The 22,252-nt window shown below is 47.3% G+C and overlaps 1 protein-coding gene across 5 annotated transcripts in view; it reads right to left on the bottom strand.

Moving 5' to 3' along the window:
- The window catches only part of dpp7 (dipeptidyl-peptidase 7), a 76,205-nt gene extending 55,743 nt beyond the window's left edge, over nucleotides 1–20,462 (bottom strand). For 2 of the 5 annotated variants that reach the window (XR_015073373.1, XM_085965799.1), the window contains exons 1-2: nucleotides 18,883–20,461; nucleotides 4,251–4,390 (exon numbers count right to left, since the gene is read on the bottom strand). Coding sequence is in view for 4 of the 5 variants with exons in the window: in XM_085965799.1 (XP_085821925.1) it covers nucleotides 4,251–4,390; nucleotides 18,883–20,224 (1,482 nt within the window). In the remaining variant the exon portion in view is untranslated. Of the gene's footprint in view, nucleotides 1–4,250; nucleotides 4,391–18,882 lie in introns of all 5 variants that reach the window. The other 3 variants (XM_085965796.1, XM_085965797.1, XM_085965798.1) reach the window with 3 other exon arrangements.
- Between the last annotated feature and the right edge of the window lie 1,790 nt (nucleotides 20,463–22,252).

The following is a 22,252-nucleotide window of genomic DNA, read 5'->3' on the forward strand; positions in this document are numbered from 1 at the left end:
CACTGGAACCCAAGCTGATATTTCCCCCCCCCCCCTTTTATATCCTAGGGGTCCTGAAACCAGCTGTGGCAGCCCCCCAGACACCCAGCTTTTATCTGCTAGCACAACAGACCTAGGATCAAATCTGGGACATTCTTGGTCTGTGCAGCTAAATTCCACACTGAACCATTGGAGGAAGCTAGCAAACCCATTTTGTAAGTAATCTGCAAATGCTTAATCCAGACATTGGATGCAAAGGGGGGGGGGGGGGTGAATCAATTTTCACACAGTAATCATCATTTAATAAATAACCAAAATATTTACTAGGAAAGAAAAAACTGCAAATTGTGCAAGGCTCCATGCAGGGGGCTGGGGAACTCAGCCTTGCAAAATTCAGTGTATTCCTTTTCTGGTTAATTTTGTTATTTATTAAAAGATGACCAGCTTGACTGAAGTGCAGTAATTTAAGACTATAGGTCTTATTCTGTGAATCATGCTGGTGTTGAGCAATTCTAGGTAAGTAGTATGCAACACAGCAAGGCTGTATAGTAATATAAAAAGGAACTGCAGCAATGAATATACGGAAGTATTTTCAATGCAGAAATGACCCTGCTGTTTTTGTATTTACTGTTCAACAGTTACCTTACTAAAACAACTTGCATTATATAGCGCCTTTAACATAGTAAAATGTCCAAGGCACTTCACAGGGGTGTTATCAAACAAAATCTGACACAGAGCCACGTAAGGAGATATTAGACAGATGACCAAAAGCTTGATCAAAGAGGTAGGTTTTAAGGAGCGTCTTAAAGGAGGAAAGAGGTAGAGAGTCGGAGGGGTTTAGGAAGGGAATTTCAGAGCTTGAAGGCACAGCCACCAATGGTGGAGTGATTAAAATCGGGGATGTGCAAGAGACCAGAATTGGAGGAGCGCAGATTTCTCGAAGGGTTGTAGGACTGGAGGAGGTTAGAGAGATAGGGAGGGGCGAGGCCATGGAGGGATTTGAAAACAAGGATGAGAATTTAAAATCAAGGCGTTGCTCAACCGGGAGCTAATGTAGGCCAGCGAGCACAGAGGTGATGTGTGAACGGGACTTGGTGCAAGTTAGGATACGAGCAGCACAGTTCTGGATGGCCTTAAGGTTATGGAGGCTGGAAGATGGAAAGCCAGCCAGGAGTGCGTTGGAATAGTCAAATCTAGAGGTAACAAAGGCACGGATGATGGTTTCAGCAGATGAGCTGAGGCAGGGCCAGAGTAGGGAGATGTTACAGGTCTTTATGATGGCATGGATACATGGTCAGAAGCTCATCGTGTGGTGAAATACGACACCAAGGTTGCGAACAGTCTGATGCAGCCTCAGACAGTTGCCAGGGAGAGGGATGGAGTCGGAGGCTAGGCAATGCAGTTTGTGGTGGGGATCGCAGACAATGGCTTCATTCTTCCTAATATTTAGTTGGAGGATATTTCTGCTCATCCAGCAATGGATGTCGGACATCTAGAGACAGTGGAGGGGTCGAGAGAGGTGGTGGTGAGGTAGAGCTGGTTGTCGTCAGCATATATGTGGAAACTGACATTGTGTTTTCAGATGATGTCGCTGAGGGGCAGCATGTAGATGAGAAATAGGAGGGGACCAAGGATAGATCCTTGGGGGAAGCCAAGAGGTAACGATGCAGGAGCAGGAAGAGAAGCCATTAAGGCGATTGTCTGGCTACGAATGGACAGATAAGAATGGAACCACGTGAGTGCAGTCCCACCCAGCTGGACGACAGTGGAGAAGCGCTAGAGGAGGATGGTGTGGTCAACCCATGTCAAAGGCTGCAGACAGGTCGAGAAGGACAAGGAGGGAAAGTTTATCACTGTCACAGTCACATATGATGTAATTTGTGACTTTGACAAGAGCCGTTGCAGTACTGTGGCGGGGCGGAAACCTGATTGGAGCGATTCAAACATGGAGTAGCTGGGAAGATGGGCACCGATTTGAGAGAAGACAGCACATTAAAAGGACTTTGAAGAGGACAGGGGAGTTGAGGGTGGGGCTGTAGTTTGCAAGAACGGAAGGGTCAAGTTTTTTTTTTTTTTTTTTTGGAGGAGAGGGCTGACGATGGCAGATTTGAAGGAGACGGGGACAGAACCAGAACCGTTGACAATATTTGCTAACATGGGGGCCAGGAAGGGAAGTTCGATAGTCAGCAGGTTAGTGGGAATAGGGTCAAGGGAGCAGGAGGTGGGTCTCATGGACAAGATGAGCTCAGAGAGCATGAGGAGAGAAATTAGAGAAAGATGTTAGTTCAGGGCTAGGGCAGGAGGGAGCCTTAGAGGAAGTTTGGCCTGATGGGCAAGGCAGGGAGGGATGTGGCAGAGGCAGCTGAACTGATGGTCTCAATCTTAGTGATAAAGAAGTATATGAGCTCCTTGTGCACTTCTTGTTGGAGGCGAGGGCGAGGAGGCAGGGGAGAGGGATTCATGAACACGGTCTGCAGTAGAGAAAAGAAGCTGGGGGTTATCTTTGCATTCTAGGATGATCCTGGAATAAATAGTGAGCAGTTTTGGCAGAGGAGAGCAGGACCCGATCCCGATAGTACTTCATGTGGTCCAGCCAGATCTGGCGGTGAATGTTTAAACCAGTTGTCTGCCATATCCATTCAAGTCTGCATCCCTTGGAGAGGAGATGAGGTCATACCAGGGGGTATTCTACCAAGGTGCGTGTGTGCGTGCGAGAGTGTGAGTGAGTGTAATGGCTTTTATGGGAACTACCACATCAAAAGGCGATGGTGAGAGTGTGGTTGAGCAGAAATGTCATGGTGAATGGAGGGCCAAAGGCTAGACAGTTGGGATTTTGCAAGTGGAGTTGTAAGTGAATTGGGAAAAAGTTTTTTCCTGGGGCGGACGCAGAAGGAAGTAGGGCTGGGAGGGGAAGGGGGATGTGGGTAGAGAACGTTAAGAGGAAGTGATCAGAGATGGCCATATCTGTGATTGATGCAATTAGAGTAGCAAGGTCACGTGAAATGACAAGGTCAAGGAGGTGGCTATGGGTTGGGGAGTTTATATAGAGGGAGGAATTAAGGGAGGATTGGAGGGCAGTGAGAGAGAGCATGCTGAGTTGAGATGGAGGTTGAAATCACAGAGGATGAGAAGTCGCTCGGTGCAGAGGCTGAGGGAGGAAAGCAGTGAAGATCTCGCGGTGAGAAATTTGTCATGGTACTTAGGTGGGTGGTAGAGAACAAGAATTTTAAATGAGACACGAAAGGGGTGGAACAAGGCGAGATGCTCTACGGAGAAGGTGCCAGAGGAGTAGGGAAACAGACCACGGTGCGATTTGGTGATGAGACAAACTGCCACCGCGATGGTCTGGGCGGGGCAAGTGGTGGAAGGTATAGCCAGGCGGGGAGGCTTCATTTAGGGGAAAGGGTCATCACCCCCTCAGCCAGGTTTCAGTCAAGGCCATGATGTTGATGTAATTATCCACAATAAGCTTATGATGGCAAGGGCCTTGTTCACAGTCAACGAACATTCTGGAGAGAGGGAAGTGGAGAGAGCAGTGATAACTGATCTATTGGCATAGTCCACAGGGTCAGCATTGGGAGGGGCGAGCGGGACGGGTAGAAGGTTGGAAAGATTAGCCCCAAGAGGGCACACTGAGCGAAAAGGTCGGCGAGAGAGTAGGAGGGGGCAGTTGTGGTTGCAGCTCGTAAGGAGGCAGCGACGAGTGCCTCGATGGGCCCTTCAGATGCCAAGAGAGGCAGTGAGGGAAGTTGTAGGCTTATCCAAGAGGGAGTCAAGCCTGGGACGGCAACAGGAGAGTAGGAAAGTCGAGGAGTACTGAATAGTTGGGTTAGGGATTTGGGAGGGCAGAGTACCCGAGGAGGGGAGAAATAAAAGGAAGCATGATGACAGGAGAAAGGGATCTAGGAGACGTAAAGAGAAAAGAGAAAAAAGTGGCACTAGAAGTCATGGGCTCGAGTTTGGAGCAGCAGACAAAACGCACACACGAATGGACACAGGGAAAACGCAGGTTACATAGGCCTGGTTACCTAGCAAGATTAGGATACATATATCCTGGTCGTAAATGGGGAATAAAGATGTGACAATGGGAGGGAAAACATTACTAGATACAGGATGGAGCCATTATAGCACGAGCTTAACTGGTCAACATTCAGCTTTTGGACTTTAGTCATTTTTGTTAGTCTCGTCAGGTAAAAACAAACATAGCTCACAACTACATTTCAAATCAGTAGCTAAAATTTACTTCTAATGAAGGCAGGGATGAAACTTACATGCTCAGCAAAAATGACCATAGCCTTCTGCTCTGACGCTAGTTCAATGAGGAACCTGGAGTTATTAGCAAAGTCCCATACATCACCTTCATTTCCAGTATACAGGAATATTGGTCCAAAGCTCTTGCCCCAGAATTCATCTGCAATATTAAAAAATAATTGGTATGCAACAAACAATATTCTTCTTTAAAAAAAACAGTATTATGGAATAGCATGTAATTACACTGAGAGAAGAGCCCAAAAAAGCACTAGCGAAATAAAGTCTGTAAGTGTTCAATTAGGTAGCTTCTGCTTTATAGGCGGCCCGATAAGAACTAGAAAGGGAAAGTTCACTTCATCGTGGCTTAATATCCACCACCAGCACACTGTGGCTGCAGTGTGTACTACCTACAGGAGGCTCTGCAGCAACACGTCAAGGCTTCTTCGACAGCTTCTTCCAAACCCACAACCTCTACCACCTAGAAGAACAAGGGCAGCAGGCACATGGGATACCACCACCTCCAAGTTCCCCTCCAAGTTCCCCTCCAAGTCACACTCCAACCTGACTTGGACATACATCGCCAGTCCTTCATCAATGGGTCAAAATCCTGGAACTCGATAACTAACAGCACTGTGGGAGTACCTTCACCACACGGACTGCAGCGGTTCAAGAAGGTAGCTCCCCATCACCTTCTCTAGGGCAACTAGGGATGAGCAATAAATGCTGGCCTTGCCAGCGACGCCCATATCCCAAGGATGAATATTTTAACAAATACACTGTTCTATTAAATGTTCCACAATATTTTCATGTATGTGGTGTATTTATATATAGCTAATTATATGTTGGACAACCCCATGATCCCTGTCTGTCCATGATGTAGGGGTTAAGTGACATCAAAAAAGGTACTGTGGCTTTTGGAAACAGGATATTGCACAGGCAGTAAAAGACAGGATATTACAGGGAGAGAAGGTTCTACCCTGGGTTGTAGGACAGAATGCAGAGAAGATCACAGAAACCCTACAGTGCAGATAGAGGCCATTTCGGCCCATCGAGCCTGCACTGACACATATCCCACCCGATCCCCGTAACCCCTACCCCACGTATTTAATCCCCCTAACACTAAGGGTCAATTTTTATCATAGCCAATCAACCTAACCCGCACATCTTTGGACTGTGGGAGGAAACCGGAGCACCCGGAGAAAACCCACGCAAACACGGGGAGAATGTGCAAACTCCACACAGACAGTCACCCGAGGCCAGATTCAAACCCGGGTCCCTGGCGCTGTGAGGCAACAGTGCTAACCACTATGCCACCGTGCTGCTTTTGTCTGTTTAAGTCAAGCAAGACAACAAATTGAAATATGGCAGTGTAGCAACCTTCATTACTTTTGTGTTATTACGAGAAGAAACTCTGCTAACCTAACCTAACCCGCACCAAGTCCTGCTCGCCCATCACCACCATGCTCTCTGTACATTGGCTCACGATCCACCCTGTTCAAATCCTTCCATGGTCTCACCCCTGCCCATCTCCAACCTCCTTCATCCCTAAAACCCTCCAAGTTAACATTAGATGAAGCGAGGATTGGTTCGAATCATTCAGCGGTTTTATTCTGGTCTTGCTGTGCATCTTCTCAGAATTGGTCATGTTGCAGACCTCCACTTCAGTGCCTTTTGAGTTAAGTCAGAGGAGGATTGCAAGATCATCAGGTGATCCCTTTTAATAAATTTATTCCACCCGTTATGGCAAAGTACTGAGCATTTAATTAGTTATCTCCCCAACCCCCAAAACAACAGGATAGCTGAGATTAGCAATTGACTGGACAAAGGGAATCAAACATGCATCTGCTATCTGTGATAACCCATTTTTTTGTAAAGTTGGCATATTCCTAAACCAAAAGTGCATAATCTGGTTCATTTGCCCAATGTGGTTATCATATCTTGGCTCAAGTTGTTTGTCAAATGTTCTACATCCCAGAAACTTAACCTTTTAAAGGAAACCTAATTTATCTGAATTATCAGGCCATGAGTCCTGACTATTATAAAAGGCGATGACTGAATTTAATGGAGTCTCATCCTCTTGCTGTTTTTAAATGGACCAATTTTTTGGGGGGGACTTGCACCATTATGGTGCATCTACAGGTAGGGAGACTTGAACAGCGCAAAAGAAAGAGGAAATGATGGAGTAAGTGACTTATACAGTTACTGATTCCTTGCCATATTTTCCTGGGACTTTTGTGCTGATAACAGGGAGATGTTAATGATCATAGTTATGCTCCCCATTAAAATCAATGGTAATTGCAAATATTCCTGGATTAACCACAGTTTCCATGCTGCTTACTCAAAAAAGAAATAAACCAGTGTGGTTTATTGCTCTTAAGAGTTCCTTTCAACATATTTCCACTGCCCGCAGAAAATTTATAGTCAGCTTTAGCAACAACCAGTTGGGCAGGGAGCATTGCTTCTGCAACTTGAAAACATTGCTCAGCAAGTACAACAGGCAGAGTTCTTGTACAGGAAACTTTGGTTTATCCGGAGGTTAACTGTCCGGAATGCTTGAGCCACCAGCAAAAATCAGGAGCCGTTTCGTTAGGTTTTTTTTTCTTTTCGTTGCTTTTTTCCCCACCAGTCAGGCTCTGCAAGGTCTCGCTGAAGCTGTTGCTAAGCTACAGAGACGCTTGCAAGGTACGGCCGACTGTTTAGACAGGGTTTGTTGCCAGATACGGAGCTCAAAATCTCCATATGTTTCAACATTAGCGCTGGTTTGTCCGGCACTTTTGATGGGACGGCAACAGCTCGGTCCCGTCGGTGCCGGATATCACAAAGTTTCCTGTACTTTCAACTGAAACTCGCGCTCCTTTAGCTGAAATACTCTTTTTTCTTCTGTTACTAAACAAACCATTTACATTTCTGCCTTTTTTGATCATTTTTGTATTTTTAGGTATTATTTCTGTTTCGGTTCTGTTCAGTTTTTAAAATGTTATACATTCATTGCCAGTGTAGCTCAGTATTCCACGTAGCTATCACCAATTGTTATGAATTCAGGTCTGGCGTAAGCACCTTCTTTGGTTCAGAGGTCTCAATCAAAAACCCTTTTCAAGATCAGTGGACCTCCCTTCTGATTTGAACCGAGTATCCGTGTCTTTTGCAGGTATATTCAATCTCTCTGAAGGGGGGGGGGGGGGGGGGGGCCAGAGATAACGAAGCAAATGCTCAGTACTTTGCCACAACGGGTGGAATAAATTTATTAAAAGGGATCACCTGATGATCGTGCAATCCTCCTCTGACTAACTCAAAAGGCACTGAAGTGGAGGTCTGCAACATGACCAATTCTGAGAAGATGCACAGCAAGACTAGAGAGAAAAATCAATCAGTGATATACCTTCATTAAACTCTGCAATTGATAAGGGTTGTGTACTGAAGGCAAGATATAGACAGAGAGATTTTACTTACAATAAAGGGTCTGAAGTGTTACCCAACTATGCTCTTTTCAGATGTAGACAGACCTGTCAAGTATTTCTAGCATTTTCTGTTTTTATTTTTCATTCCTTAGATTCAGCAGATTGGAGAGATACAGGTTTTCAGTTGCACAAGAGGAAGGTCATTCTTTTTTTCTTAAGGAAAACTGGCTCATTCTCAACAAACATCAGCTATTGATCATCAATTTCCTACTTCTATTCTGATGACGGGTCTACATCCAAAATACTAATGCACTGATTTCAATCAGAGCAACCACTTCAGGCCCCAGCTATGTCCTGACTTCCATTAAAAAAACCACTGCCAGTTGAATTTGTGGTATTACCCCAAAGGTCAATTGGAATAATATTCACAGAGACTTTTATGCTTTCTCAAGGGCAATAACCACGCCTGCTCTTTGGCCAACGGTTGCACATACTAACCAAATATACTCACAAATTCCATCAGTCAGTCTGACTGAATGAATTTCTGTGCAACGGATTTGAGCTCCAGAAGTTAGTTCTAATTTTTCTATCTCACTTTTGTAGTCAGATCAGGGCAAGTTGTTACCCCGAGCCTAAATTAGCCCGTCGGGAGAAATTGACTTTAAAGTGACTTAAATAGAGTACCAAAGAGTAGATTGTCTGAAACCGGCAGTTCGAGGGTTGTAAATATGTAATGGCCAGTGACTAGCGATGTGATCCTACTGCAGGTTTTTGGAACCATTCCTTGCTCAGTGACACCGCCTCCTTTTAAGTTTAATTGAAACAAAGTTCCTCAATGAGCAGTGTGAATAAGGAAGATAACAATTCATTAAATTGTCAGACCCATAATATAGCTATTTCTGCCCAGAACAAACACTTAAGACTCTATAACCGGCAACATTGAAATTGACATTAATGCAAATGCATTTATAGTGGGTATAGGATCAACAAACGGAAAAAATATCAATGTTTCGATGGCACCTTTCCCAAGACTAAAGGATCTGAAATGGGAATTTGCTACTTCCGATTGAGTGGTAACACCAGTAAGCAAGTTATACGAAGATTCCCCATATCGTAAGGAACCACACTTTGGTGCATTGAGCAGCCAATAATTCCTCCACAGTATGCCCCAAACCGGAATGAAGAACTGTTGCACCATATGGCTGAATAATTTCCAACTGGAAATTGTTGGTGGATTTCAGATGCATGCTAGATAAATTGTGCATGTCAATAAACAGAGATTGCATGGTTATTTGGCAGAAAGCATGAATTTTGGAATTCTTCCATCGCCTCAGCCGCCAGTTTGTGGGATCTCAGTCCCATTGTATGATTTGACTTGCAATGGGGGAGACTGCAGTGTCGCTGCAGTTGACAGTGTTAAACTGGATCATTTGAACCATTATTTGCACTCTTCCACACCACCCCCCCTGTAAACCCAAAATATTCGGAGTGGTATGAATGCCACCAAGCTGAAGTACAGTATCCTTGAACTCGCTGGCTGCTACCTTATTTCCTTGTTTTTTTGAATAGTGTCAGCTTGACTCAATGGGTGCATTCTTGCCTCTTAGTCAGAAGGCTGTAGTTCAAGTCCCACTCCAGGACTTAAGCAAACAATCAAGGCCAACATTTCAGTGCAGTACTGAGAGACTGATGCATTGTCGAAGATGCCATCATTAAACCGAAGCTGTCTGCCTGTTCAGGTGGACATAATAGATCCCTCAACCAACACTACCAAAAGCAGATTAACTGGTTATTTCTCATTGTTGTTTGTGAGACTTCACTGTGAAAACTGGCTGCTGAGATGCCTTCATAACAACAGTAATACACAGGCCATGTGATGTGTGCATATTATTGCAAGTTCTTTCTTTATAAATGTCTTGATCAAATGTGATGACTGAATGTCTTAACCAAGTGCCTCCACCTTATCCTGTAAACCTTTCAACAATGTGTATAATGGAATACATTTTTCAACTGAAGTATTAGAAGAAAAAAAGGTGGCTTTGTTTCATCAATCTGACTTGACTTGAATACATTGTCAAAAAGTTTCATTAGCATGAGAAAAAAGGCAAGATCTTTACAAATCCAGCATGTGTTCATTTGTTGGTTTTGGCCTAGGTGAATGCAGTGTGGGAAACAACATACAGGAAACTTTCGTTTATCCGGAGGTTAAATGTCCGGAAAGCTCTATCTACCGGCAAAATTCAGGAGTCGGTTCAGATAATTTTTTTTCTTTTCGTTGCTTCTTTTCTCCAGTCCTGGCTCTGCAAGCATCTCTGTAGCTAAGCAACAGCTTCAGCTAGACGCTTGCAAGCTGCGCCGACTGTTTTGAAGCTGTTGCTAAGCAACAGAGTTTGTTGCTTCACACGGAGCTCTGAGCTCCGTATGTTTTAACATCAGCACTGGTTTCTACGGCAGTTTTGATCTAACGGCACCAGCTCGGTCCCGTCGGTGCCGGATACCAGAAAGTTTCCTGTAACAATCTCCTTCCCAACTGATGGCTTCATTTGAAAATGAGCATCTGACCTAAATATTGTGCTGTCACTTCTTACCAACTCCACTTTCTAGCAGTTGATCATTGTTTAAGACATTTCTTATTTTACACTACCCATTAGTCCTTTTTGTGTTAAGGAGTGTACTACAATTGCATTTATTTAGCTACTTTTCATGTGGAGTTCTGGACTATTACGGCCATCTTGAGACCATCTGTGCCCATGGGCACGAAGCCAAACAGCCAGAAGACCATTAGTGGTTCCCTGCTACGACCATTATCCACTATCCTGATAGAACACACATGCAGCAGGGCTGGACATGTGAGGAGGACCAGCATGTAGTGTGTTCCTGTGGCCACAGCTCCAACATTCCATCAAGAACAGCAGGTAGAATTTGAAGGATCTGTGCCAGTATGGCAGAGTCAAAGCATCCTCAGACTCTGCTGCATATGGAGGGCGAGAGTGACTGCTTCCCTAACTTCACTGCCAGTCCTTGAAGGTGCGGGACAACACAGATGAATTGGAATAGAAAACAGCAAGGAAAATTGAGATGCGTCTGCCAAGGGGTTTTTGGCTTGGAAACAGTTCCAGTGTGGCAGGTTTCCAGCAGACCTTATGGTGTGTCCCAGAAGTAATGGCAGCTCTGATATTAATAAGCAACGTTGGGGGGAGCTGGTATTTGCAGGCCTTGAACAGCAATTAAAGTCGGTGGTCTAATACTGGAATACTTTTTCTGATGTAAAGTCTTGACACACCATCCACAAAACAAGCACAGGACTCTCTCCTTCAGAGTTCTTTTAAATAGCATCCTCATTCGGATCCCTTTCAAAATCACCAAGGAGCTTGGGCTTAGCCCATCTAGATCAGCCCATTGTTCAGATGTGTAGAAAACATTTTTATGAACACGATTGGTTAGGATTTGGAATGCACTGCCTGATTAGGGTGCTAGATACAGATTCAATAGTAGCCTTCAAAGGGGAATTGGATAATTACTTGAAGGTGAAAAAATTGCAGGGATATGGGGAAAGAGCGGGGGAGCGGGACTAACTGGAATGTTCTTCAAAAGAGCCAGCGCAGGCTCGATGAGCCGAATGGCTGCCTTCTGTGCTGTACTATTCTATGATACAGGAAACTTTGGTTTATCCGGAGGTTGTATGTCCGGAATACTCGATCTAACGGCAAAAATCAGGAGCCGTTTTCTGTAAGTTTTTTTAGATCTCGTTCTTTTTTATCCCCCCAGTCAGCCACTGCAAGGTCTGTAGCTATAGCAACAGCTTCAGCTACAGACGCTTGCAGCTGCCCCTTTAGAAGCTGTTGCTAAGCAACAGTGTTTGTTGTCAGATACGGAGATGAAAACCTCCTTCTGTTTCAACATTAACTTTGTATGTCCGGCAGTTTTGATAGATCGGCAACACGCCGGTCCCATCAGTGCCGGATATCACAAAGTTTCCTGTACTACTGATGAAAATCTTCCAGTGTGTTCTGGATACAGGAACATTACTTTTTTATTGTTTCAGGCAGCCACAGACACATTCACAGACAACAGAAAAGCAAGCACTCCACCTTTTGCAAGTCATGACCACTGTTCCCTTTAAGGTGCGTGGCTGCGCACAGATCTGTAAACTCCCGCGCACTTCAATTCAAAGTCTGCGCAGTGAGTTGGGAGTGGGGCGAGGGGTCCAATATACAATGGCCCGGTGAATCTTCAGGATCGTTTTGACCAGAGTCAGAGCCGAATCCGAACTGGAACGGCATTTGCTAAAATACGGAGTCCTGGAACCCGGCGAGCATTGTCTGGAGAGTCTATCAGTACCTTTTTCTGTGTAGACGTGGGTAGTCCATTCCCGGGGAAGTCAGCGACGCCCACACTTTTGAAACAACACAAGCTGTTGAGAGAGCCGGTCTTCGTGTTGACAATACAAAACCTAGAGAACCCTCCGTAGAAATTACTGACTCGGGGAAGGGGGTTATGTGGCTTTTGTTTTGTTGGCTGTCTGAGGAGATTCATTATATGGTACATCCTGAAGCCTGCAAGCAGTTGGGACTATCATCTGTTGTCTGAAATGCATATCCTTATCTGCCTCCCCACCAGCCCCTCCCCAAACTCCTCGCCAGATTGATCTTGCCTTCCTCGAGCCTTCCAGACCCCAGGCATGGAATTAGTATGCTGCGATGAGGTGACCCAAGAAATCGCTCCGTAAAGCGGCAAGTCCAGGCGTCAATCGCTGTTGCAACTTTTTTTTTAAATAAACGAGCGCAGTGATGGGAGAGCGGAGTCACTCGAGTTCTTTTGCAGATTCCATTCCCTCCCCTCTTCAGGTTAGTGGCAACACAATCCGGCAATCCATCTGCGATCGTGTTTCAAAGAAGAATTTTGAATCTTTTCCAGGAAGTTTCACTTCATTTCATTGACGTGAGTTCACAGCTCTGTACCCAGCAGCTTAAAAGTAAAACCAGCGGGACCCACAGGATTGATTTCTCAGATAGATCAATTTGAACAGAAGCTCGATCCTTCCTTTCTCCTTCTCTTGATTTCTTAATTTTCTCCCTCATTCCCTTTCTCCCTCTTGCTTCCTTCATTTTCTCCTCTCCATGCTCCTTCCTTTCTCCTCTCATCATTCCTTCCTTTCTCTGTCCCTCTCCTCGTTCCTTCTTTCCCCTCTCTCCCTGTGGGCCATGTTCTGGGTTTGGCTGCGCGGTTAGAGTTTGTTCAAAACTTTTGTTTTAAGAAGTGTTTGTGTTGAACGGTATTTCCCAGTAAAAGGAGATTGCAGATTTGCGCCTGGCGGGCGAGACACTAGTTTAAACTGCTTTTCTATGACTGCCTGTTGTCTGCTGTGTACCTCAGCACACTGGGCTGCCAGGCTCAGAACCACTTCTACCCCCTGCCTCTTGTGTTATACCAACCACAGCCTGGTTCATAGAAACATAGAAGATAGGAGCAGGAGTAGGCCATTCAGCCCCTCGAGCCTGCTCCGCCATTTAATGCGATCATGGCTGATCATCCAAATTCAGTACCCGGTCCCTGCTTTCTCCTCATACCCCTTGATCCCTTTAGCCTTAAGAAATATATCTAACTCCTTCATGAATATATTTAATGTATTGGCCTCAACTGCCTTCTGTGGTAGAGAATTCCACAGGTTCACCACTCTCTGGGTGAAGAAATTCCTCCTCATTTCTGTCCTAAATGGCTTACCCCTTATCCTTAGACTGTGACCCCTGGTTCTGGACTCCCCGACCATCAGGAACATCCTTCCTGCATCTAGTCTGTCCAGTCCTGTCAGAATTTTATAAGTTTCAATGAGATCCCCTCTCATTCTTCTAAACTCCAGCGAGTACAAGCCCAGTCGTCCCAATCTCTCCTCAGAAGTCATTCCTGCCATCCCAGGTATCAGCCTGGTGAATCTTCGCTGAACTCTTTCCATGGCAAGAACGTCCTTCCTCAGATAAGGCGACCAAAACTGCACACAATACTCAAGGTGTGGTCTCACCAAGGCTCTGTACAACTGCAGCAAGACATCCTTGCTCCTGCACTCGAATCCTCTCGCTATGAAGGCCAACATACCATTTGCCTTCTTAACCGCCTGCTGCACCTGCATGCTTACCTTCAGCGACTGGTGCACAATGACACCCAGGTCTCGTTGCACTTCCCCTTCTCCCAATCTATTGCCGTTCAGATAATAATCCTCCTCCTCATCTGAGGTCCATGCAGAAAGAAAACGAATGGTTCCCATGCTGCTTGTAGATGCCTCCTTTGGGGAAGCGCTCATTGCAAGCGGGGAGAGGGTCTTCCAAGGAGGTCCCACAGTTGATGGAGTTAAGCTGCAGCACCTCCAACTTTGGAAGGCCTTCCAAAAGTGCTCAGAGACCTTTTAAAGCCAAGGTCTGGCACCTGCAAGTAATCCTTGCAGCAATAAACGATGTCTTGTTAGACCTGCAGCAGTGAGGAGGCCACCCACGAGCCAAACCACCAGATTTACCTGCCGTGGTTTAGGAGGTGCGTGGATCACACCGAAAAGCTGGAAAAATCACGAGGGCCTCAAAATAGACTTGGAGGCCCTTAACGAGCATTTAAGGATGTTAAATAGCGCAATGGCCAGCTGGAGGCGGGAGCGTTTCCCGACCTCCAAAACCGGCACCGGCAAAATCCCACGGAGGCGGGTTCCGAACCCAACCTCTTTGAATCTGATTTTCCCACCTTTCCCGCTTCCAAACCCACCTCCTCCAACGTCAGAAAATCGCCCCCCGAGTGGTTAGAATGTGGAACTTGCTATCATTTGGAGTAGTTGAGGTGAATAGCGTAGATGCATTTAAGGGGAAGCTAGATAAGTACATGAAGGAGAAAGGAATAGAAGGATATGTCGATAGGGTGAGATGAAGCAAGGAGGGAGGAGGTTTGTCTGGAGCATAAACACTGGCATAGAAGAGCATGCCAGGAGCAACACCAGGCGCACCTAAAAGTGAGGTGCCGACCTACAGGCAATGAAGCTACAACACAGGACTACGTGCATGCTAAACAGAAGCAGGATGCTATAGACAAAGCTAAGCGATCCCACAATCATCGGATCAGATCAAAGGTCTGCAGTCCTGCCACATCCAGTTGTGAATGGTGGTGAACATTAAACAACTAACAGGAGGAAGAGACTCCATGAACATCCCCAACCTCAACGATGGCAGGGCCCAGCAGGCGAGTGCAAAAGATAAGGCTGAAGAGTTTGCAGCCATCTTCAGCCAGAAGTGCCGAGTGGAATATCCATCTCGGCCTCCTCCTGAGGTCCCCACCAACATTCCCGCTAAGCCGTGCTGCGGTCTGGAGGTCCCGTGCAGGCTGCTCACCGGCTTTACAATGGAAAAAATGGCACATGCGCAAAAAACTGAATGGGCAGCGCAGCCAGTTAAAGGGCTGGCACATCAAAAAAAAATTACAGGGAACATTGGTCCCCACCATCACCGGAGACAGTCTTCAGCCAATTCGATTCACTCCACGTGAGATCAAGAAACGGCTAAGTGCACTGGATACAGCAAAGACTATGGGCCCCAACAACATCCCGGCTGTCATACTGAAGACTTGTGCTCCAGAACTAGCTACGCCTCTGGCCAAGCTGTTCCAGTACAGCTACAACACTGGCACCTACCAGACAAAGTGAAAGATTGCCCAGTATGTCCTGTCCACAAAAAGCAAGACAAATCCAATCCAGCTAATTACCACCCCATCAGCCTACTCTCAATGATCAGCAAAGTGATGGAAGGTGTCAGACGGTGCTAGTAAGCGACACTTACTCACCAATAACCTGAACACCGATGCTCAGTTTGGGTTCCGCCAGGGCCACTTTGCTCCATACCTCCTCATAACAACCTTGGTCCAAACATGGACAAAAGAGCTGAATTCCAGAGGTGAGGTGAGGTGAGGTGAGAGTGACTGTCCTTGACATCAAGGCAGCATTTAACAGAGTGTAGCATCAAGGAGCCCTAGTAAAATTGAAGTCAATGGGAATCAAGGGGAAAACTCTCCACTGGCTGGAGTCATACCTAGCACAAAAGGTAGATGGTTGTGGCTGCTGGAAGCCAATCATCTCAGCCTCAGGACATTGCTGCAGGAATTCCTCAGGGCAGTGTCCCAGGCCCAAACATCTTCAAGCTGCTTCAATGACCGTCCTTCCATTATAAGGTCAGAAGTGGGGCTGTTCGCTGATGAGTGCACAGTGGTCAGTTCCATTCACAACTCCTCAGATAATGAAGCTACAAGATATCAAGGATAGTCAGCATGGCTTTGTCAGGGGGAGATCATGTCTAACCAATTTGATTGAATTTTTTTTTGAGGGGGTGACTAGGTGTGTGGATGAGGGTAGTGCAGTTAATGTAGTCTACATGGACTTCAGTAAGGCTTTTGACAAAGTCCCACATGAGAGACTGGTCAAGAAGGTAAGTGCCCATGGGATCCAGGGCAATTTGGCACATTGCCTCCTGCCACTAAGCCAATTTTGGATCCAGAGGGTGATAGTCGAAGGTTGTTTTTGTGACTGGAAGCCTGTGTCCAGTGGTGTACCGCAGGGATCGGTGCTGCGTCCTTTGCTGTTTGTAGTGTACATTAATGATTTAGATATGAATGTAGGAGGTATGATCAGTAAGTTCGCAGATGACACGAAAATTGGTAAATAGCGAGGTGGGAAGCCTCAGGCTACAGGACGATATAGACGGGTTGGTCAGAACAGTGGCAAATGGAATTTAACCCTGAAAATTGTGAGGTGATGCATTTTGGGAGGACTAACAAGGCAAGGGAATACACAATGAATGGTAGGACCCTAGGAAGGACAGAGGATCAGAGGGACCTTGGTGCGCGTGTACATAGATCCCTGAAGGCAACAGGACAGGTAGATAAGGTGGTTAAAAAGGCATATGGGATACTTATATTCTATGCCTCGGCTAATGAAGGCAAGAGCAGGGAGGTTATGATGGAGCTGTACAAAACGCTAGTCAGGCCACAGCTGGAATACGGTGTGCAGTTCTGGTCGCCACACTATAGGAAGGATGTGATTGCATTGGAGAGGGTGCGGAGGAGATTCACCAGGATGTTACCTGGGCTGGAGCGCTTCAGTTATGAAGAAAGACTGGACAGGCTGGGGTTGTTTTCCTTAGAGCAGAGAAGGCTGAGGGGGGACCTGATTAAGGTGTACAAAATTATGAGGGGCATAGATAGAGTAAATAGAAAGGAACTTTTCCCCTTAGTAGAGGGGTCAATAACCAGGGAACATAGTTTCAAGCTAAGTGGCAGGAGGTTTAGGGGGGATTTGAGGAAAAACTTTTTCACCCAGAGGGTGGTTGGAATCTGGAACTCACTGCCTGAAAGGGTGGTAGAGGCAGGAACCCTCACAACATTCAAGAAGCATTTAGATGAGCACTTGAAACACCATAGCATACAAGGCTACGGGCTAAGTGCTGGAAAATGGGATTAGAATGGACAGGGCTTGATGGCCGGCGCAGACACGATGGGCCGAAGGGCCTCTTTCTGTGCTGTATAACTCTATGACTCTATGAAGCAGTCCGTGCCCTCATGCAGGAAGGCCTGGACAACATTCAGGCTTAGGCTGATAAGTGGCAAGCAACATTCATAGAATATACAGCACAGAAACAGGCCATTCAGTCCGTGCCGGCGTTTATGCTCCCCTCGAGCCTCCTCCCATCTTTCCTCATCTAAATCTATCAGCATAACCCTCTATTCCCTTCTCCCTCATATGCTTGTCCAGCCTCCCCTTAAATGCATCTATACTATTCACTTCAACCACTCCCTGTGGTAGCGAGTTCCACATTCTCACCACTCTTTGGGTAAAGAAGTTTTTTCTGAATTCCCTATTGGATTTCTTGATGACTATCTTATATTGATAGCCTTTTGTTATGCTCTTCTGTTATGCTCTTCCTCACAAATGGAAACATTCTCTCTGTATCCACTTTATCAAAACCTTTCATAAATTTTAAAGACCTCTATTAGGTCACCCCTCAGCCTTCAACATTTTTTCTAAAAAAGACCCAGCCTGTTCATCCTTTCCCGATATGTATACCCTCGCATTTCTGGTATCATCCTTGTAAATCTTCTCTGCACCCTCTCCAGTGCCTCTATATCCTTTTTATAATATGGTGACCAGAACTCTATGCAGTACTCTGTGTGGTCTAACCAACGTTCTCTACAGGTTTAGCATAACTTCCCTACTTTTCAATTTGTGCCACAAAAGTGCCAGGCAATGACTATCTCCAACAAGAGAGTCTAACCACCTCCCCTTGTCATTCAATGTCATTGCCATCATCAAATCTCACACCATCAACATCCTGGGGTCACCATTGATCAGAAACTTAACTGGACCAGCCACACAAATATTGTGGCTCCAAGAGCAGGTCAGAGGCCGAGTATTCTGTAGTGAGTGGTTCACCCCCGACTCCCCAAAGTCTTTCCACAATCTACAAGGGACAAGTAAGGAGTGTGATGGAATACTCTCCACTTGCCTGGATGAGTGCAGCTCCAACAACACAAGAAGCTCAACACCATACAGGACAAAGCAGCCTGTTTGACTGGCACCCCATCCACCACCGGCGCAATGTGGCTGTAGTGTGTACCATCTAGAAGATGCACTGCAGCAACTTGCCAAAGGTACTTCAACAGCACCTCCCAAACCCATGACCTCTACCACCTAGAAAGACAGGGGCAGCAGACGCATGGGAACACCATCATCTCCAAGTTCCCCTCCCAAGTCACACACCATCTTGACTTGGAAATATATTGCCGTTCCTTCATCGTCGCTGGGTCAAAATCCTGGAACTCCCTCCCTAACAGCACTGTGGGAGTATCTTCACCACATGGACTGCAGCGGTTCAAGAAGGCAGCTCACCACCACCTTCTCAAGGGCAACTAGGGATGGGCAATAAATGCTGGCCTTGCCAGCAACACCCACATCCCAGGAATGAATTAAAGAAAGACCAATTGGATCAAATAGCCTTTTTCTGCAATGTAATTACTATGTAATGTAATTGCAGCATCCTCTCTCCCCCCCACCCCAACCCAATAACTTGGATGAAATCAGCGAATTCAGTACCAGGGACCCAACTTAGCATGGTCTCCATGCTACATTATCACACTGGCTGATGCATTTACACAGTAAATCAAATCATTCAGGAAGCCATAGTCCAAAAACATCAGGCTATCAATACCAGAAATGAAAGCTCAAAAAGACCCTGACCTGTTATGAGATATCGCTGGAGGTACGTCTTTTGGTGGGAGGTGAAACTGAAGTGATCGACAACCTGATCAAAATACACTTCCCTGAAATGTGGTTCTGCTGCCGATTTTTTATCAATTGTTTCCTCGACACTTATGCCTTTGTCATTGATGCTAATGATTGTGTTATCGATCTCATTGGCCGTGTTATTGACGTTAGTGCCCGTGTCCTTGGTGCTGGAGACGGAAGACTTGGTGCTAGTTGTTGTATCTTTCACGCTGATGCGTGTATCTTGCTCGCCGGCGTCCGTAATCTCGGTGCCGAGGTCCAGATCCTTGGTGCTAATAATTTGTAGAGCCACTGGAAGCTCAGTTTGCTTCTGGTGCGCGCTGGAGTTGGGGTCACTTTCCTTGATCACCAGGTACACATGGGGGGGCTCCGTCTCAGCCTGGTTAGTGGCGGCTTCTCCAGCGGGGGGCAACGAGGCGCTGGAGACCTCGAGGGCTCTGGGTTTGGGCTTCCGGGTGGGGAATTCGGGCTTGGGCTTCTCGGGCTTGCCTCCGTCCTCGGGCTGCGGCTTCTTATTCTTCTTCTTCGGAGCGCTTTGGTCTTTGGCTTCGCCCAGCTCTATCTTGTTGGGGACAAACTGCTGCTGCTGGCCCTGGTCGGGCTGCGGCGGCGGCGTGGTGGTGCTGGTCTCCGGCACCTCGACCACCACGATGGACTCGCCCGTTTCGGTCGCGTTGCCCTCTTTCGCCGGCGGCGGGGGGGTGGCCATCGTCAACTCCTCGATGATCAGCTGAGGTGTGGTCGGGGTGGTCGTTGACGTCGTCGTGGTCGTTATTGCTGTCGCCGTGGTCGTTATTGTTGTCGCCGTCTCATCGGTAGACGGCGGCAGTTCGACAACCATCACTTCTTCCTCCAACAGCGACGGCGTCGTCGCCTCCTCGATGTCCAACGACAGCGGCGGCGGAGTGGTCTGGGTCTCGGCCCCGCCGTTGCCCGTCCCCGACGTTACCTTGATGAGGTACGGGTGCCACACCGGCTCGGTGGCGCCGCCCGCTTGCGTGGGGCTGCCGGTAACGTTGCCGGGCATCTCTTCCATGTCGATCTCGATTTTCCGCGGCTGAGTCGGCGCGGTGGTGGTGCCGGGCGTCGTGCTGTTCTCCTCCACCTCGACGATCAGCGGCGTGCTGAAGACGCCGGTGGTGGTGGTCGTCGTCGGCGCGGTGCTGTCAGCGGGCGAGCTGGCCGCCTTCTCTCCGGGCTGAGCGGGAGAGAGGCCGGGGGGGATAAAGAGTGGGCCGGACAGCGCGGGGAGCGAGAGTACCAGGAGCACACTGAGCGGCCCGCCGCACTTCATGGCTGGAGCCGGAACGCCGGCCGGGCCCGTGTCACCTCTCTCGCGCGCGCAGACACCACACACACAACGAATCACATGACCCCCGCGGGCGGCACGTGACCAACCGTCAGCCCATTGTTGTCATCCGTTGGAACGCAGCCGCGACACGAGCCGAGTCGTCTGCGCCGCCGTGGTTGGCGGAGGAGAGCGCGCGACCATCGCAGCGCTGCCTGTCTGCGTGCGCGCGACCGTCGCAGCGCTGCCGGTCTACGTGCGCGCTCCTAGCCACCTCCCCAACCGCGGCGGCGCGTCGGCTGGGTGCCGGACCAGCTCACAGCGGGGCGGCTGCGCGCTGGTTGCGGCGTGTAGGCGGGCGGGAGGTGCGCGCACGCGCGGCCTTGCTTGACAGTTGGGGTGGGAGGAATTTGCAGGTGGTCCGGGGTGGAGTAAGTGTGGGTGATATGACCCGGGGGATAGGTCAGGGTGCTGCTTGGGGAAGGGGGGAAGTTAGACTTGCATTTATATAGCGCCTTTCACGACCACCCCAAAGCGCTTTATACAGCCAACAAGGCACTATTTTGAAGTGTTGTCTGTTGTAATGTAGGAAACGCAGCAGCCAATTTGTGCGCGGCAGGTAACTCTCCTGCACTTCTTCGAAATAGTGCCACGGGATCTTTGAAAGAGCAGATGGAGCCTCGGTTTATCGTCTAAGCCGAAAGGCGGCAACTCCGACAGTGCAGCGCTTCCTCAGCGCTGCACTGGAGTGTCAGCCTAGATTTTTGTGCTCAAGTCTCTGGAGTGGGACTTGAACCCACAACCTTCTGTCTCAGAGGCAAGTGTGCTACCACTGAGCCAGTGGCTGACAGTGAGGGTAAGTTAGGTCTATGGGTTTTGGGTGATTACCCTGGAGTCTCCAGGAATTGAAGATTCATCTCCAGGACAGTGCTGGGAAGCAACCCAGGAGACAAATCAGAGGGGTATTCAAAAAAAGTGCTTGTTTATTAGTTATAAAAAATGTTGGGAGTTGGGAAAGAAAAGGCTGTTTGACTGACAGTCAAGAATCAGCCAATCGGGTAATGAAGACACTGCCTTCCAATTGGCATGGGCAGGCGTTGCACCATGAGAATGGACATGTTGGGTGAATAATGGTGGTTCAGGGTAGTTGGAGGGCCAAGTTAATGTGATGAAACCTCTAGGAATGCACCCAGTCAGAGTTGGCAACCCTACATGGGTTCTGATCTGGGTGTCAGGTGGGAGTGGGGTTGGACCATATATGTCAGAAGCACATGTGTGGGGGGGGGGGGGGGGCAGTTGAGATGGAGGTTGGAAGTTGGTGTGAAGGGGGAGGTTAGTGGTGTGGTTCAAGATAGGAGAGCAGAAAGCCTGGGATGGAGGTAAAAGGTATTTTATAAAATGTAACATTCTAGTTGATTAATCGCATGGTTGAATCCTGCTAGGGCAAGATCTAATCCTGTGATCGGTGTGGTTAAGTTATCGATATGTCAAAACCCTGACATGAATGACATTCTTAGGTGAAAGAAAACACGCCAGCTATTTACCCCAAAGAGAACTTCTATCACTTTCTCAAATGTCTGTTCTACTTGATCTAATTATGGATCTCTAGGCGTGAGTTCCTCCTGAATTAGCCCAGTCTCCCTTAGCATCAACTGTCATTCCCACCATGGCACTTGTTGCTCTCTCCTAGAGCATCAACCTCAATTGCCTGAGCTTTCAGTGCTAGCAAGCAACTTGCTTTTGGGTGGTTAATCTTTCTAATCTCCTTACCATCCCATTTATTTCTCCCACCATGTAACATTCCGCCTACTCAGCCATTTGATTTAATGTTGGTTTAACATTTAATTTAACCCTGGTACAGCAACCATATGTTTAAATCCTAAAAAAAACAGCTGAAGGACTGTAGTGGTTTCCGGTGTCTTTCACTTCTAACACCAATACTTTATAAGCCATTGCATTCTTAACATTTCAAATCTATGTCAATAAGTGAAGTTGAAATATTTAGAATCACATGCTTTACAACATAATCACAGA

The sequence above is a fragment of the Somniosus microcephalus genome, chromosome 23 (genome assembly GCF_052327205.1).
Source record: "Somniosus microcephalus isolate GS21.2 chromosome 23, FLI_Smic_1.0, whole genome shotgun sequence".
NCBI lineage: Eukaryota > Metazoa > Chordata > Chondrichthyes > Squaliformes > Somniosidae > Somniosus > Somniosus microcephalus.